The sequence below is a fragment of the Aplidium turbinatum genome, chromosome 1 (genome assembly GCF_918807975.1).
Source record: "Aplidium turbinatum chromosome 1, kaAplTurb1.1, whole genome shotgun sequence".
NCBI lineage: Eukaryota > Metazoa > Chordata > Ascidiacea > Aplousobranchia > Polyclinidae > Aplidium > Aplidium turbinatum.
The window spans coordinates 9275011-9294631 of NC_137472.1; the positions used below are offsets into that span (position 1 = coordinate 9275011).

Genomic DNA, 19621 nt, shown 5'->3' on the forward strand with positions numbered 1-19621 from the left:
TTATTGCTTTGAGCAAATTCTGCTTCCGTTTACTTTGTCCGATCATTTGTTGGTTGGTTTTGAATCTTTATTCTTGAACTTATAAACCTTGATAGGTTAACCCTGGCAGTTTTTCATACTTGTAGAGGCTTTTGGCGCAAGGTTGGTTACCGAGATTGGCAGAGTAAGTTTCCGATTGTTAAAATGTTGTTGATTAGAAATCATTTGATCCACTAGGTGCAGTGCTGAAATGCGTTGCTCAAGAGCATACTCCAAAGAGCCGAACCAGTGCCGCGTGATCTTGATTCGGGCGAGTAATCACTGTGCTAACGAGGTGGACTGTTGTTCTACCATATGTCATGTAAGCCACCGCCGTAGTACTAATGCAGTAATGCAGCAACATTAAACTTCCAATTAAACTCAAACATGATTTTATATTGATACAAGTCAATCTAAATACGGCTGCTATGTACTGGCAAGATATGAGGTAACATAATTATAAAGAGAAATGCTTATAAAGCTATTGAAGTGCCCATCACATAGGCTACAGTATTATATGGGCAACTTCAATATCTGTTATAAACAGTATAAAGGTTTTATTGAGTATTCTATGATTTATAAATTACATTTAACTTGTGTTGTAGTATTGCATTAGTAAGTGTATAATGCTGTTGATCATTATTTTTCTCAAATTTGTTTTTACTCTCACCTTGATTGCACCCGTTAAAACTGCAAGATGTTATACAGTTTCGGAGTGTTGAGTTACTAAACCTCTCCGCAATACAGGACGTTCCTATGTCCAAAACGCTGCAGCCACGCGACACTAATGTGGAATATCCAGGAATATTTTCTGCAAATCAATTAAAACGAGGATTGCTTAACTAGAAATTTCAACCTCATCAAAACTAAAGCACTTTTAAAAAAGTAAAGCCTACGTTTTCTCATGTACTGTAGTTTAACTTTTAAAGAAACTTTTTTTAACAGTAACAATTTGTGCTTAGAATTTCTTAAGAAGAAGCAAAAGCACTGATCTCAATTGTGTTAGCAAAATCAGATTATTCAAATTACATGCTACATATAGGAGCAGTATTACATTTAGCTCAAAAGTTGTAGGTTATAAAAAAGTAACAACCTATTTTGCGAAGAAAGGGGCGTTCTTCCCGGCTATCAGCACAAGGCTGAGTACTCACTAGTACAGCGAGCAGTTGTGATTTGCTAACCAAAACGGTGTAGCTTCCACGCTAACCATTCAGACTATCCAATCAACTATATGTTTCTCGGCAGCCGATCTGTAGCAAGAATACACAGCGATAGACACCGTGTTTCGCCTATGACGCTGGGCTGTCAGTATCACACCGTGCTCTTGCCACAAGGGTTTGTTTGTTTGTTTGTTTTTCATATATTTACCCTGCATTGTGGGAAAGCGGACTTGAGCGCTATGCATCGGTGTACGCCTTCCGACGTACACCTAACCCACGCTGCAGCCGACGGCAATGTCTGTTTCCGGTTGTCTACTCTACTTATGACTTAAACTTGGTACTACCCATTACTCGAAATCGATCACTGGGTAGAGGCAATTATCGTACAGTTTCTTGCCCAGAGAAACAACAGCAAGTGCGGGTGGCTGGAGTCGAACATGCAGGCTCTCGACTGCGAGCCCAACGCGCTAACCACTCGGCCACAGCTGCCGAAGGGTATTCGACCGCCGCTTACCAGTCCGTTTAACTCTTATCTTTGTGAAAAGAAAAGAGACAACAAAACCAGCGAGCGCCAGGAGAGGACATTGTGAAGAAAAGGGCGTTCTTCCCGGGTATCAGCACAAGGCTGAGCACTCACTAGTACAGCGAGCCCAGCCTCATTGGCGAAGCACGCTATCTATCGCTGTTTATTCTTGCTACAAATCGGCTGCCGAGAAACCTATTTTGCATTACAAATTGTTTCTTTAATATAAATATATAGGCTACTGTGTTAGCCATTTTCTTGTCAAGGCTTGCAATATCAGTATTTTCATTACTTATTACTTATATTTCTATACTTATTACCACCTATACTTGAGCTAAGAAAGATGGATTGTTTGATGTTACTATGGGCTCATTTGATGGTGCAGAGGTTTGCGAATTAGTTGGCTTGTTTCTTTTGAACGAACATTCTGATATTGTTGACAGAGCGATGCTTGGGTTGTATCGTGATGATGGTCTGGCTATTTTGCGTAATTTATCTGACCCAAATGTTGATCGTTTGAGAAAAGAAGTCATTCAATTATTTATACAACATGGCTTAAATATTACTATGGAGACTGGCCTAATTGAAACTGACTTTCTTGACGTCACTTTGAATTTACTATCTGGCAAATTCTGGCCTTATCGAAAACCCAACAATGATCCAATTTACTAACATTAAGAGACAAATCCCGACTATGATTGCAAAGTGATTGTCCGCCACATCATTTGGCCAGAATGAATTTGATAAGACCGCATCTGTTCATAATGATGCCCTTTTGAAAAGTGATTTTACGTAGAGAGTTTGCTACAACCCTGCTAATTACTTCCGCACATCTAGGAAAAGGAGTCGAAACATTTTATGGTTTAATCCTCCTTTCAGCTTGCAGGTTGATAGCAACATTGGTAAGAAATTTTTCAAACTCATTTCCATCCACTTTCCGCCCCATCATAGATTGCATAAAATATTCAACAGTAATACTATTAAGCTGAGCTACAGTTGTACTCCGAATTTTGCAAGCATCATATCCTCCCACAATAAATCAATATTGCAGGCTGATAATGAACCATCTCAGCCTGGTTGCAATTGTTGAGTGAAGCCAGATTGTCCTTTGAATGGGCAATGCCTGGAGAAGGACGTTGTTTACAAAGTCACCATTGATAACGGCCCGAAGGTTCTTAATTACATTGGTTGTTGTGAAACTACTTTTAAAAAACGTTTTTTCAACCATAAATGTTCCTTCTTGGATAGGTCTAAACGAAACAGCTCGGAACTATCTAAGGCAGTTTGAGACCGGACAAGGGCGTTGATCCTAAAATAACATGGTCCATCCATAAATGTGCTCGGCCTTATAGTGAAGGTGGTCGTAACAATTGTGGCCTCTGTTTGGCTGAAAAGCTGGCCATTCTAAAGGCCGATAGTGGCCATCTTCTAAACAAGCGTTCTGAACTGGTGGGTAAATGTTGCCATAGAAACAAATTTAAACTCAAGTACTTTAAAATAAAATAAATTCCTTTTGATTTTCACAGGTTACAAACTTAAAAATAAATTTCATTTAATTGGTTCAGGTTACTACAGGTTGCTTCATCGTTGTCGCATTTTGCCTCATTGTGATGTCACAGGTGTTGGCATCAATTTGCTTGATTTCAAGCTGAACATTCTAATTGAGGCTTGGTGGTAACGGATGGAGGTAGCCCTTTGTAATTCTGAGTTTGTTTTTGCAGATTGGATTATGGTTTTAATATTTAACATCTTTTCAGGAATTACAGGTTTAAAGTTTTTTTTTGCAGATTAAATTACAGTTATAGTATTTAATATCTCTTCAGGAATCACCGATTTATTGCTTTTGCATTTTTTTCAAACTTTTGATGATCCGTATAGGTGAAACAGGCTGTTCAGGATTCAGATAGTAATAACTATATTGATTTAATTCACTCTGCTTTGCTTTTTTGCTTAGCATTGAGCCATTTTTGTAGTATTAATAGTTTTCATTGTTCATTCTTTATTACAAAATACATGGAAAATCAGCAGAGCCCTATTGGCATATGCATTTCGCTCTAACTTTAGAGCATCTTTAGTGCCTAAAAAACAAACATAAGAAAGCAAAACCTAAAAACTGTCACTAAATAAATAAATAAATGAATCTGCAGTAGCCTAAGATACTGACCAAGACTAACTGCCAAAACTAACTGGTAGAATACTGCGTAAATATTAACTGGCTGCGTAAAATATTTATAGGCAAATTTAAACTATATTTAAACTAAACTACACGAACCTAACTACTATGACAAAATAATGATGACAATGCGCAAAAACAAACCAAGGTTGATGAGAGTCGAATGGCTAAAGCAATACATACAAAATGAAACTGTGTGAAGATAGCATGTCAAAATAAAACTAATCATCAGTCAAATCTTCTTTTATTTTATTTATAGTTTATGTGATCACTCGTTGCTGTCAGTAATTTACTTTGAGCTTGTGTATTTGGTAACAGCCTTGGTTCCTTCGGACACTGCATGCTTGGCCAATTCACCAGGAAGCAACAGACGGACAGCTGTTTGTACTTCACGGCTGCTGATGGTGGCACGATGGTTGTAGTGACACAAGCGAGAAGATTCAGCAGCGACTCGTTCGAACAAATCGTTGACGAAAGAATTCATGATCTTCATTGCCTTGCTGGAGATACCAGTGTCGGGATGAACCTGCTTGAGAACTTTGTAGATGTAAATTCCAAAGCTCTCTTTGCGTCGGTGTCGTCGCCTTTTCCTCTTTTCAACCTCGACTTTCTGAACAACTTTCTTTGGTCCTTTTGATGCCGCCATTTTATATTCACAAGTGGGCATCACTAATCAAATCTTCGATTAACATCAAGAGAATGATTTTGCCTCTAGTTAAGTAGAGGTTTCTGATCGCTGGTCCTGCTTTTCCAGCTTCATTTCATTGTAAATTTATCGCTGCGCTATCTTATTGATTTGCACTTAACACTTAGGTCATGGACCCATTGATTTTGCTATGTTCTGTCACTTAGTTTTATTTTGACATGCTATCTTCACACAGTTTCATTTTGTATGTATTGCTTTAGCCATTCGACTCTCATCAACCTTGGTTTGTTTTTGCGCATTGTCATCATTATTTTGTCATAGTAGTTAGGTTCGTGTAGTTTAGTTTAAATATAGTTTAAATTTGCCTATAAATATTTTACGCAGCCAGTTAATATTTACGCAGTATTCTACCAGTTAGTTTTGGCAGTTAGTCTTGGTCAGTATCTTAGGCTACTGCAGATTCATTTATTTATTTATTTAGTGACAGTTTTTAGGTTTTGCTTTCTTATGTTTGTTTTTTAGGCACTAAAGATGCTCTAAAGTTAGAGCGAAATGCATATGCCAATAGGGCTCTGCTGATTTTCCATGTATTTTGTAATAAAGAATGATTAATTGAAACTTGATGGAGAATCGCTGGCCCGCTGCTTCTTAGTCAGGAGATCCCCTAGCATATCCTTAATGGAAATCAATATATGTAGTTTTCATTGTTTTAAATCGTTGTATAATATATTTTACATCATATACAGTTACTACTTTCTAAAACCTCTAGGCATCAGCTTGTTTCACCCTAAAAAGGGGGTCATCAGAAGGTCCTTATTCAATACATATATTTTTATAACCGTGTATCAGCCCACCAATGCAACAACGTCCTCATTAGTATACACAACTTACTGTATTAAATTATCTTAATTTCTGTCAGATTGACGCAGTAGCTGTAGTTAAAATTTGAAAAATGTGACAAATCCGGCCCCATCTCCAAGTAACTAGGGTGTAACCTATTAAGGAATAGTTTTAAACCTTTTTTTTATTGAAGTTACACGTTATTGATACAGCAATTCAGCAAAAATTAAAACAATAAACAAACGTGTTAATCAACGCTTACCAGTATTCATAGCGTTTGTGAAGCAATAGGCATGAAGTGGCGACTGGCAAGCCCAAGGTGCCCCAGGGTTGAGTTTGCAAGATTCGTTTTCTACTGTTGAGTTTTCTCCGCTGCATTGTGAACATCGAGGCCTGGCAGCTGTTAGCAATGTTGATAAGTTCAATGGATTATATCAATGTGTGTGGTTGGTTGGCTTTGTAACAAAACTATTAACTTAGTCTGATTTGTATGTTCCATAAAGTTACCTGTATGTTTGAATCAATATTATCTACATATCCTGCATCCGTGCTCCTGCGTACACCAGTTTAATAGCGTTTTATTTTGAATTATATATTGATTATGATGCTATTGTGATGGTGAAGGGAATCTTCCTTCCATGTTTTTCTACACATGACTACATGGTGTAGACATGTGTAGGAAAGCACATTTCTCTCTTGATTATGAACGGTAAGATACACTGCTCTGTTGAGAAATCCCCACAGTTCTTCTTAAGGCTATGGTTTAATGAACAGAGTTAAACTGACTGCGTGGTTTATTCACACCATTTTGTAATCTCTATTTATCGAAAAGTTTACAAAAACTTACCGCATTCCAGGATGCGTATAAACGATCTCAGCCTGAGTCAGAAAAACAGTGCCTAATTTGTAATTCTGCCTAGTAGGCTATATCTTTAGAGTCTGTTTTCAGTCATTTTTCATTTTTATTATCATTTTTATGATAACGCGTATGAACAGATCAAAACGAAGTATACATGAACAATTACAAAACTTACGCCATCCCACATTGCAACCTGAAGAGTTACATGTTTCCTCACATGTCACGATATCCAATCCAACTTCCTCAAGGAACTTCGATTTGCATGACGCGTTTACTGATTCAGAGGAACAACCTCGGTTTATTTTGGCTATTTTATATTGGATTGGATCTGAAAAGTAGTTTTTAAAAGCGGTTGAATTTTCTTTTAAAAGCTTTAAAAGCAATCTTAGAAACAGAGTTCTTCTTTTTGCGTTTGAGGCCACCGCAGATAACGTTGTTATATCCAAGCGCAGCAGCTAATGTATTGTGTGTTCATCGAGCGTTGTTAGGTCCAAATGACATTGGTGGAGAATGTGGTATGCAGTCTGAAATTTTGAACCACATACACAAGATAGTGAGTCGGCGAGGCCCCATTGGAACATATTGCTATTGAAACGGCCCACCCCAGTTTCCAAGCGATTGAGTTTCATCCATCTCTTCCGAGTTAGTTCTGCTCCTAGTGGAGCATTGATATTGGGAAGGACCGTGAATTGAACTGGTCTCGCGACATCTTTCCATTCACTATTCCAAACTTCGGAAATGTGGAAGTTGGAGTTGCAGATAGCTGCAGCATGGCGAGATAAAAGGCGTCAAGATTTCAAGCGCAGGGGATTTTGGAGGTGCGATTTTAGAACCATCTGGTTGAGAAGGTTGTCATCTCTGGACATAGCTTGTAAAACCAGCCTATGTACGTGATTTTGTTTACGTAGTCTAGCTAGGGCAATGCCTGATAGTAACGGCAGAAAGTCAGTGGGAGTTGGAAGCAGACAACCGGTGATAATTCTCATGATTTAGAAATAGAGTTTAGAAGGTTATTCATGTGATGTTGCTTTGAGAATAATTTGTACTTTATGATCGAATGATTGCTTCGTTACCACATCTCCTTAAGGTTTACTCAGTTTCCTTTTCTTCCTTATATTTTAGTCTGCAATTTAGTTTTAATTTAGTTTGCAACCTATCTGCATTTTTGCATAATATACTTTGAATAATATACGAATAAATAATATACTTTGAATAAAAGAACTAGCTCAGTTGCTGCCGATTAGTTATTGCCATCGACTCTAGTGCACGTAGGTCTGTTTTCGATATTAGGTCGATTCATCCAAAAAAAATCACAAAACGGTACCAATTGTGTTCTTTCTTGCATAAATCAATAGTGACGTCACAAATGCGAAAAAGTTAATAAATGAGCCATTGTCGCTAAACGACCTAAGCAGTTTTTATAGTATTAGCAGAGCCTCTACTAGTATGCAAAACTACCAGGAATAACCTATCAAGGCTTTGTCAGTCCGTGGATAAAAATTCAAAACCAAACCGATCAAACCAGTGCAAAAATCACAGGTGTTAATGATACACCTACCTACATTTTACATCAATAACAATGCATTAACTACAACCATAAATAAATCCCGTATCATCAAAATGCATATGAATAAGTAACTATTATGACGTAACAATTTCTTTTGGCGGCTTTTGATGACACAGACTTGTGTTGATGTTTGTTCTATGTTGTTAGCACATACGCTCGAATTCAATTGTACGTTAGTCGCTAACTTATCTATTTGGTCGAGTGAAGTAATTTATTAATAAAATGTATGTTAAATAAAAGTGCCAAAGAAAAACAGGGAGTTCAATTCTACTTAGGGGAAAGGCATTTTTTGTCAATATCAACGGTAAAATCACAGTCTCTGGTGTGCTTGCAAGTACAGTAATACTAATATGATTGTGTTTAATTTAAAAGACTTTGCATTGAAGATGTGCTCTACTGTATGTTCGGTAGTACATACATTTGCGAAGGGCCTTTCTCAATAATGAAGAGCTTGAAAAGCGACACACTGAACAGAATAAAATGATGAAACCCTGGATGCCTGCTTGCGTCTGTCGACTACCGAATTAAAACTAAGATTGACACAATAACCAAAAGCAAAAAAACATGAATTGGATGAAAAACATGAAAAAACATGAAAAAAACATGAAAACATGAATTTTTATGGATGTGATGTGCCATGTATTTTTTATTCTTTACTAGCTGAAAATCACTTTTTGAGGTAGCAAATAATCTGAAAATCATATTTTATGCGCCCCTTGATACTTTCCTCAAATGTTCATGTGGTCCTTTATGTTCACAATCTTGGACTAGTTTTTAATTAGTTATTCATTAATTAAGTTAATATTTACTTTTATAAAGTTATTATTTCGCTAGTTATCAGCTAGTGATTGGATGTTACACTGGTTATTAATTAGCTATTATTGGTTAAAAATCGGTCACAATTTGGTTATTAATTAGTTATTAATTAGATCTAAATTACTCAGTTATTAATTAGCTCTAAATTAGCTCTTAATTAATCAGTAATTAGGTATTATACATATGGTTAATGTGAGCATGATTTGAGCACCAGAAAAAAAATATTTATGTTCTATAAAAATTGTAATTTCCAACTAATTTAAAAAAGATGATTATCAGTTTTTTGGTACCCATTTGTTCTTCGGTACCTATATTAACCTTTAATACAAAGTTTCCTTTTTGCAACGCCATGATATATCAAGCTTATTTAACATCATTTATTTGGATAGAAAACAAAATAAAAACGTTATTAAACCGCATGTAGGCCTAGTCGGCTTTCACGTATTATCATCACAAAAATTTGTTTGGTTGCCTGCTTGCGAAAGTTTGTTGACTAACTTTTTAGACTTTGTTGCTAAGCTACAATAGGTTGCTATACCGTCTTGATCCAAGGTGACATAATAAGATAAAGTCGATATGCAATGGGTGGATTCTGCAGGACATGGAGTTGTTTGTTCTTTTTTCTCACAATGAGTCGTTATTACGTTTCCCGAACATACAACGCAACTCAGTGGGTCTGGTCCGGGCAGAGGTGCAGCTAAAATAACAAAATATTGCAATAATTCAAAAGTAGTAACTCCGACAATATTTGAATCGAATAACGTTGTCTTTTCAAAGAGAAACGTTACTTTACTGTATATCTCGTAAAACTGTAGTATTAGCAGAAGTCCGGTTCAAGAAAGACCGACATCTAACTTCATCTGCTGTTTTAAAATCATTCTAGGCCATTTTGCAAAATTAACAGAAGAAAACGCTGTGAAAACGCCGTTTTTACTTATCAGCTACGAGTAGAAGATTGCACATAGCTCAAAGCTGCAGGTTTTCGTCAGATTTTCTTCAAGAGTTAACGTCAGAATAAAATAAAGTTAAATGTGGTAAAGTACTCATAGTAGAAGAAAAACGAAATGTAAATTAGGCTTATCAGAAGGATTCAAAATAATGAAGGAGCTTTATGGCATAAACGAATTCTTTTCTGCGACATAAGACTAGATCGAGATGAAGAGTAGTAAATTCATTCAATTTAATTTTTTTTTTTTTCTTTGCTAGCGCGAACATGTAAGAAAACTTCAAAGTAAACACATGAATTTGGCACCAATTAAAGGAAAAGATGGATAAACCAAAAGATTTAACATATGCATAAAACAGCGCTTGAAAATCACTATCTATATTTTGCACAGCCACAAAATCAAGAAAAACAACATAAAAAATATTTGTGAAAACAAGTTTACAATTACAATTAACACTTGCAAGTACAACAATAGCAATTTAAACTTTACCACACAAAAAGAAATTCGAAAAGTGACAAGTTTCCTGAACTTTTCACTTTGCGAATTTTTAAAGACACTTAAAAAAAGAAATGTGATATCTCAGTTAAGTGAAAATTACAGGAAGCCTGCTCAGTGTGACCACACAATTTAGAAAAATAAGTAAATATAAACAGATACAATTAAATGCACACATACCGTACTACTTATTTAGATAAATTTTGATTAATAAATTTCAGTTTAAATTTCTAAAGCATTTACAAAAATGAAATAATTTTTTGGCAAAAGGTCTGGCAGAACTGCTTCTTAAACTTAAAAATTTTGGGTTAAAAAAATGAGTTACTTTACTTTGACTTAAGTTAAACATTGAATTCTATGAATGTGTATGAATGAACAGTTGAACACTACTAAATAGAGCATGTCAATTTTGAAATAGAGCTTAGGTTAGATTTTGTACAATACAGCAGGGGTCCGCAAATAGTGGGTCGCGACCCAAATTTGGGTCGCAAGACCATCCGCAGTGGGTCGCAAAACGGTTTAAACTTACCATAAATATAACTTGTATGGCAAAAATAAATACAATCATATAGTCTTTGATGTGCTGAGTTTCGTACAATTTGGTAGGTTACAAAAAAAGTTATACTTTCGATTGCAGTACAGTAGTTAAGCCCACGGTTATATAGCCTGGAAGACACCTTGAGGCAGGGCATGAAAACTCTCTCAGCTTATCTCCAGAACTGGCGACTGAAACTCAGCGAAACCAAAACATTGGCGGCAGCTTTCCACCTACACAATCGGGAAGCTGATCGTGAGCTACAATAGAAAACTTCAGTCCTTATGCCCCGAACCAAAATATCTTAGGGTGGCACTAGACAGATCGCTCACATACCGCCACCATTTGGTGTCACTGCGCAAGAAAATGACATCCCGCGCTGCACTACCGTACTCAAGCGCCTGGCAGGCCACAGCTGAGGGGGGGGAGTGCTGACACTTTGCGTATAGCAGCCTTAGCCCTTGTCTACTCTTCAGCAGAGTACTGTGCACCAGTGCACCTGTTTGGTGCTGCGGTGCTCACTGCCATAACATCGACACTGCCATAAAGAGCGCCCTGCGCACAGTTACCGGATGCCTGCGTCCCACAACATTGGACAATCTCCCCATTCTCGCTGGCATCCAACCTGCTAAGCTTCGTCGCGAAGAAGCCACTCTGTTTCTTGGCCGACGGGCACTAGAGCCTAACCATCTTCTCCACCACAAGATATCTGCTCCCCCAAACCAGCACCCCTGTCAACTGAAATCATGACACCCATTCGTACCAGCCGCTCAACTTCTGATGAACTTCACCTCTGCGGCTACTTGGGCAGACAATAATGAAATTCTGAATGGAAGTCAAGTACCACCAGACTCTATTCGTTCATCCCGACGCCGACACATGCCCTATCGGCCTGGCACTACAAAGACAAGCATGAGTGCGCCTCAACTGTCTTCGTACGGGCGTCGGGCTTTTCCACTCAACCATGTGCACCAATTGGAAATCGGCCTCTTCCTCCTCCTGTGATTGTGGTGCCGAGGAACAGACCGCAGACCACATTATCAATGACTGTACCATCTTCATACCACCTAACGGAGTGGAAGGTCTGCGTGTCATGGATGATGAAACTAAAGACTGGCTACTCTCTAGTAGCCTTCCAGTGTAGTCCGGGAACATCTTGAATCTGGGGTGGTAAAAGAATAGACCCTCGGCCCAAGAGGCTTGCACGACGACGATGACGAAGCACACGGTTAATAGGTCCACCCGCTTATTAAGCTCAATTTGGTCCATTCCGGAATTACTGAAGGTATAGGAGTGGTAGAAAATTGTCCCCCGCTTAATAAGCCAAAATCGTCCGGCCCCGATGTGGCCTTAATAAGCGGGAACGACCGTATTGGAATTGATATTAATTTGCAAAGTGTTTTGCGCATTCCGAAACGTTTGGGTCGCGAAGATTTCGAACGATTGCTTTTTGGGTCGCACCAACAAGTATTTGCGGACCCCTGCAATACAGTATAGTTAAAGTTGCAGCCGTGCATGTGAATTCAGAAAAATCAAAAGCAATCCTACAAAACTTATTTGCTTGTGCATTTGCAATTATTGATATTTATTTGGTCCTATTTTTATATGCAAAAATAGTGACGTGATAAAGTCTTTGTCAATATCCCAAGCCAGCAAGCTTTTATACACGCTTTGTCATCTGTGGACATCCATGGGTACTTACAGATCCGGCCGGATTTGCCACATTTTGCAGAACTCTTTGGATTTTGCTAACTCTTGGAATTAAAAAAAATATTTATCAAAATACATAATGATAAAATTAACTGTTTAATGTTGAGACAGTCTATTAAAACATAAAACAACAAAAAGTCAAAAAGAAACTGGATTTCTTTATTGAACATTTTCTACGGCTGTTGGTAAAAATGTGGAGTAAAATGCTGGCTATTGTCAAACTCGGCAAGAAATTAGATTGACCCACCTGGTGATTAGGCTGCTCATCTTCATAAAAACAAGATGTACACAATGCAGAAGTAAAACATTTTAACTTAATTTTGCCGTTGAAAATATAAACTTTATAATGAAAAAGTGAAACTTCTCTTGCGTTCTTTTTATTTAAGTTTGATACAACGAGCCTTCCATAACAAGGATTGTTTTCAATCTTAAAAACAGTAGATACGTTTTGCTGCTAAAAGCGAAACTCAAACTATTACATAGTTTGCAATATTGGACTTTATAATCAACCATTTGTCTTGCCTCTTGAGTGGGATGCTTTTGCAAGTGGAGTTGTATGCATTTGTCACACTAACAATCTATTTATTACATAATCAAGTGGCCAGAACAAACTACCTTTATTGCATCCATTTTCAGCACAGAAAACTGAACAAGCCATGGAAGTTGTAGATTGTGGATAATTAAACGAGTTGGTTCTCACATGGTTGGCACTAGTAATATGGCACTGGTTGTGTGGAGGTCTGTGACTGCGAAAGCTTTTACAACTCCTGACGATATTTGTCGCTATTGTCGTCATATCTGCAAAGCAAAGGGTGAGCACTCATCTGTGTGCTAATAGGATAACTTTATATAATATTATATCGAAATATATAATAATATTATTACTCCAGACAGTGACACACTGCTTATTGTAATAATATAACATTTGTTATAATAATAATATTATATAATATATTATACAACATAATAAAACAATAAAATCAAATCAAACATAGTTATTACTCTCTAAACCAGTGGTTCCCAAACTTTTTGTTGTCACGGACCCTTTTAGACAAATTATTCATTCTGCGGAGCCCTACCTAAATTTTGCCTGAAACTCAATTAACATACTATTGTATATTGACTATTGTAATAATTATGCAATTATGCTACTCAACTACTGTAGCCTACTGTGTCATATTGCATTGCCGCTATGATCCCTGCGGCAAATATCAGCTTAAACAGTTGCTCATATAAGAAAATGAATGAATTGTTCAAGAAATGTCAGCAGTATTTGAATATTAGGGTGACCCAAAGTGCCATGCCGAAACGTTTTCAACGTAAGCAAGTCTAATGAGAGGGCTGTTGTTGCCTTTCCTGAACTAAACGACTGAACTGTGGTTGAGTTTTTGACAATGCTACACGCATGTCACCTTCAACGCCCAGGCGATTTCGATGTTTAGTTTTTATTGTAACAAGAGCTGAGAATCCTGCCTCGTAAAGATAAGTATGGTTATGAATGGTAACAAAACAATAATCGCTTGCTTTGCCAAGAGTGGGTAGGTTTGTAGTTGTGAGCACCAAAATTCTTCCACAGTTTTTGAATGAAATTCAATGCGTAATAACTCTTTTGATCTCAAATCAATTAGGTCATCTTTACTGAGATCGTCATCGCCAATGTTGTTCAAGTCAAAAAGAAAACGATTTCGAATCCATGTTTCAACTTCGTTCGGCAGGTGTTCTAAATTAACATAACGTTGAAATGAGATTTGCAGGTTTCCAAGTGTGCGCAAAATTTTTCTCTCATAGAGATCAAAAGAATACATTCTCTTTGAGTTCCAACTATCAAGATAAGATCTTCTAACATTGGAAAGTTAGCGTAATTACCTGCTTCCAATCTGCGTTTCCAAACCGGCAACTTAGCTAAAAACGCTTTCAGTTTTTCAGTTGCATCAATTATGTTCACACCTGGTCCTTGAATGCCACGATGAACATTGTTAATATGACCGAAAATAACGGCTAAGTAGGCCATGCCGTATAGAAACTTTTACTATCAAACAATTATGAGAGGGGACTTCCTTTTGCTTTCAAAAGAGTTGATACCTCATTTTTTAGCTGGTGCAGTCGTTTTAAAACTTCTCCTCTAGATAACCAACGTACCTCAGAATGATACAAAAGTACTTCATAATCTGACCCTTTGACAGAGCGCTTTAAAAGTATGGTGGTTTACAGCTCTGCTTTTGATGAAATTAACGACTTTTACGCAATTCGTCAGAAATTATTTGTGACTTGCTGGTAAATTTTTGCTGCCAAGGCGTACCTGTGCAAGAAGCAATGGGTAATAACCACGAGAGGAGCTTCGTTTTTTTACTAAAGCTTGACAAATTTGCATTTAAAGAGAGAAATGAAAGTGAAAAGATCGCTTTTTTTTCCAGAATTCATCAAGGTAATCACGGACCCCCAAATGCTTTCTCACGGACCCCCAAGGGGTTCGCGAACCCCAGGTTGGGTACCACTGCTCTAAATCTATGACAGCCTGTTTCACCTTAAAAGAAGGATCATCAGAAGGTCCTTATTCAAATAGAATATTTATTCTATTTTGTATATCTGTTGCCTATCAGTTCATTTCTCAATCGGATATCAATCAGTTTTGTTGAAATAAAAAATGCCATACTTTTTATTGAATTTTCTTGCAGTGACCCAGTATAGTCTAAAAACGTCTTGGACTTGGCATAATATAAACGTACTTTGATTCAATAAAGTTGTCTTCTTGGTTTCGCAGAAGTTATTCCTTATGCTTGAACAACGTGATACTTTGGTTTCGTTTTTACAATCTTCATTGTCTTCACTATTGCATTGGACACATTGCTGATTGACTAAAACAATGAAAATTGTTGGATTACAATCAATAGAGTATACATAGGCAAAACCAATTTTATTATTGATAGTAATAGGCTACTGTAATAAAAACAAAAAGCTATCTTTTTCAATACACATATCTCCTTCAAGACAAAGTATAGAACTTAAAGTGCTGCGTATAGCCTACCCAGTTTTTATTATACTTTTAATCCTTGAAATATCCTCACAAAAATGGCTAGAAAAATTAATACATTACATTTGAAATGTAGTACTTCCAAAAAGTGCAACGTGTTTTATAGTGTAGCTGATAAAAAAGTAAAAAAGGTAAAGGGGGTCCCATACTTGATTCAAGTGGGGTTTTTTTCAAGTGTTTCTTTTCAAAAATTGGCGTAAAACTTTTATTTGCCTAACTTTAATGTATAACTACAAACAGGGTATCTGCGCTTCAATCTTTATGTTTGCTTTGTGAGTTTAGTAATATCAATTGGAAATGTAAGATTTGTATTTGCGCTTTGTTTTATTTACATGTTATTATTACATATTATTATATTTACATATTTTAAAATTTACTTCGGAGAGACGCCATTTCTTTCTTGTCTAAGTCATTTAGTATTTAACCCTAGAAGTACTATAACGGTTAATTGACCGGTAGGGCAGTAGTTTTTTTGCAATATTTTCCGCAAATGGTATATCTTCGGCTGATAGTACCGCTAATCCTCGAGTTAGATGTGAACTACGTGCTTTATGAAGGTAATCGCTTTACATTTAAAGCAAGTCTAAAGAAGTCGTAAATACACCTAGAACTACCATACCGGTCAATTGACCGATAAGTGGAAATATTGGAAAAAATTATTCTTGTAGGTATGAAATAATCAAAGTTATTTGACAAAAGCTTTAGCATAGGCTTGGTTTTCTATCCAACCAAAAAATTTATTTCGGACACATCTACAAACAACTTTATCCTTTTTTTGCTTTTAACCAGTCAATTGACCGATGTGGTCGATCTAGATATATCGAGTTTCCAGTAGTTTTGGAGTTTCGTTTTTGTTAACTTTTCTCTGATACTATTATATCCAATAACCAAAATCATTTGATATTAGGTCTGTCATTAGCTTTGTTACCAGTTACAAACAGGATAATTTGTCTCGGGATCATTTGCAAATAGCGCTATCTTTGTCTACCAGTCAATCGACCAGTACGGTCGCTCTAGGTATAACGATTTTTTGGTAGTTGTAGGGATAATACATACAATATTATTCGAAATATCTAAACATCCATCTGAAACAGATTTGGATCTATTACATTTGTAATTTGATTACACATTTTAACTTAAATGTAATTGTATTTGTAAATGAGACGTTTTGTTGTTGCGTAGCCTAATTGTATTTTTAAAACATTTTGGTCCAAATTACCACTAGATTTGGTAAGCTGCAGGCATGTTATCAGTAGCTTAATTTGATGAGCCGCTACGACTTTTACATAGAAACCTAATCTTTTCGAATGCTATTCTACTTGTCTTTGATAAAAACTTTGTAATTGACCCAACTCTGATCTGAATAAGATGTTACTAAAAAGCGCAATCAACTTTTTCATAGCTGCAAAATAAATTATGTGTTTTTTTGCTGTTGGAAAGCTAAACTCATTGCAAGCTAAGATTTTGATCAACAACGATAAAAAAATAGTTTATTTTTAGAATAATTTAGTTTAGAATTAGTTTATTTAAATAATTAACTAACTGCTTGCTTTGAGCTCAACATACAAAAATAATGTATTCTCTATTTTGTTTGTCGTATCCAGGCTGACACCCGGTGGTTGAAGATTTAAGTGGATAGGATGGCAAGGAAGCCAATCTTCGTGTCCACCTTCAGACATGCCTTTAAAGGCATACTAAAGGAAAATTTCAAACCGGAATTAAGCATTAAAATGAGTAAACTGAACATTCAAGAATACATTTCAAAAACAATTACCCAAAAAAATTTGTTTTCAATGGCGCTGGCAAGGCCCAAAGTCCAGTGTTTCATTTATTTTCATTTTTTTCAAAATGACCAAAACGTGCAAACACAGCTCAAGAATACGTCATAAAGTCCAGCAATAACAAAAGCCACGTTACCAATCTGATGTTTTGAGCAAACTGTCTGCTGTTTTGATGTTAAAATGTGCTGTTTTGATGTAAATACATACATAGCCTACAGTCAAATCGCCCGCAGTAACAATCATTGCGTGATCGGTTGATTGCTAGACTTTATGACGTAGACTTTATGACGTTCTTTACAGTCGCACGCTTCGTTGCTCAGGCCAATCTCGTTTTGAAAGCTCTGACAAAAGCACGCCCACAATGGTGGTCAGACCGCAATGGGGCAAAATTTTATTGAAAATCGTTTTATGGTAGCATGTTAAACACAAAGAACGTGGAAAATCGCCAAGTCAGGTTTTTCCTTTAATACCCCTTTAAGTGCCCTGCCAGAGACACAACCGCGTGCTCTTGAGCGGTGTCGAACTGGCGCCCTTTTGATTGCCATTCCAGGGCTTTCATCACTCTGCTATGCAGCCGACCGTGTATTCTATGAATACGCACGACGAATACAAGAAAATGGTTTCACCAACCTTCAATGCAAACATAGCACTGGAATACAGGAGTACGAGTTATTAACCAAAACACTTACATGTACTACACTTTCCCTCAACCGGTTCGCATTCTCCTTTGCATTCTTTGGAACATTTTTCAACCGTACCTGTAAACAATTAACGTATATGTAATGTCGTTGTCTATTTTAAGAGCATTTTTACTTGAATACCTAACTTTCAGTTGCATTCAACTACTACCTGGAGCATTGTGTGATCCAAAATTATAAGGTTTGGAACAGAGTAGGTAGTTTGCTTCAGAGTTTGTTGTACTGTACATTAGACTATGTTTTTATTTTTTAGGGACTTTATCAGGTTAATTGCCAGTAAAACTATGGAAAGTTTTCAACACAGGTAGATAAGAGCATAGCAATACTTAAAGAAATGTCAACAATTTTGTTTCAATTCGTTCGTTCGTTCGTATGAAGCAGATAGTTTGTGATGAGTCGAATGGAGAGACTTAGAGCTAATTTTTCGTTAGATCATCAAGTGTGCTGAGGCTTGTTATTCTGTTGGGATAGGAATACATGGGACACCCAAAGATGATGTAGTTGTCTGCTTGCCCAGTCGGACCTAACTGACACGCGGCAGAGACCCTCATTCTCCAATGTGTCAAGCAAGCATCAGAACGGTTAACTCCCGTTCTTAATGCGTTTAGCGTCACAACTCCAGTCTTTAAAGCTCAGAACCAGGTGGGAGTGATGAGGAGGCAGGAAAGATGGCAAATAAAACGAGACGTGATTTTATGTTCGGTGCACTGCTCATTTCCTCAGACCATGAATCCGACATGCTAAAGTTTGCGAATGAACAATTTGGATAGAATTCGTCACCATATACGACGCTTCATAACTGCAAAATTTTAATCTAAAAAAAAAAGCATTATTTAAATTCTCGAAATTCAAATCTACCTAAACCTCCCGAATATAAATACTCCAATCGATCGGTCGTTCCATAAAATGTAGTTCGATGAATTGTTGTTAGGCGTACTGCTGTATCTGTATTTTCATGTTGTCTAAAACGAAACTTATTATATTGTACTGCTGTACTATTCAGCAGATGAATATTTCCACAATCAGGTGTAATGATCGAGTTGATTGTAGATATAGTTCTTCTATGACAGAGAAAGCCTCCTTGGAAAGCCTGTCATGGCAGTTTGGCATGCTTGTAGAGCCTATGAACTAGTGACACAAGCCGGTCACAGAGATCGGCTAAGCTACTTAAATTCCATCATCTAACTGCTTCTGATAGATGAAGAGCTGTTCCTGAGATCACTTGTTCAAAGGCATACCCCGAATATAGAACTGGCTTGATTCTTCCGTTTTGTTAAATATTGGGTGTTCATTTGACAGAGTTATTTAGGATAATTATGCTGATATAGATTATTATCTAATCTACTACAGTATAAGATTATCGGTTGCAAAATAATAATTTAATCAAATTAGATGATCAAGATGAGAAGTTTGCTTACTTGGAATTAAGTTATTGCATAAATTGCTCGCACAATAATGAAAACATTCAAAGGATCCACGATTGTCCACATAATTCTTCCATGCGCAATGGCTCTTTATGGGAAGCCTGCTTGCATTTTCTTCTGGAAAAAAATTCGATCTCTGGCAACGTCTTCGAATTTGATTCAGCACTAGAAAAAGTTTACATCTCAATAAAGGTTTTGTCTAGAATAAATTGTTCAATTAAGCAGTAATCAAGAATTATTTAAAAAAATAATAATAATAATTATTGCAAATCAAATTTTTAAACAATTTTTAAAAGATACAGAGAGTCAATAATATAGATCCAACTGAGAGGTCTATAAAATTTTAGGAAAGAGCAGCTTTAGGGCAGAGAGCAATGCATATCTTTGATGGAAATAAC

General features: G+C 36.7%; 2 protein-coding genes across 2 annotated transcripts in view; both read right to left on the reverse strand.

The window, feature by feature from the left end:
* LOC145781468 (uncharacterized) overlaps nt 1-19621 on the reverse strand; it is a 46039-nt gene that overhangs the window by 9759 nt on the left and 16659 nt on the right. Inside the window, exons 2-9 of the mRNA XM_082593230.1 lie at nt 19218-19388; nt 17791-17859; nt 15016-15144; nt 12905-13087; nt 9141-9299; nt 6395-6547; nt 5623-5760; nt 689-829 (exon numbers count right to left, since the gene is read on the reverse strand). Of these exons, the coding sequence (XP_082449356.1) occupies nt 689-829; nt 5623-5760; nt 6395-6547; nt 9141-9299; nt 12905-13085 (772 nt within the window). The 5' untranslated portion in view covers nt 13086-13087; nt 15016-15144; nt 17791-17859; nt 19218-19388. The remainder of the gene's footprint in view (nt 1-688; nt 830-5622; nt 5761-6394; nt 6548-9140; nt 9300-12904; nt 13088-15015; nt 15145-17790; nt 17860-19217; nt 19389-19621) is intronic.
* LOC145775740 (histone H2B-like) lies at nt 4164-4627 on the reverse strand. Its single transcript, XM_082587103.1, has one exon. The coding sequence runs from the start codon at nt 4539-4541 to the stop codon at nt 4164-4166; it is 378 nt and encodes a 125-aa protein (XP_082443229.1). The 5' UTR covers nt 4542-4627.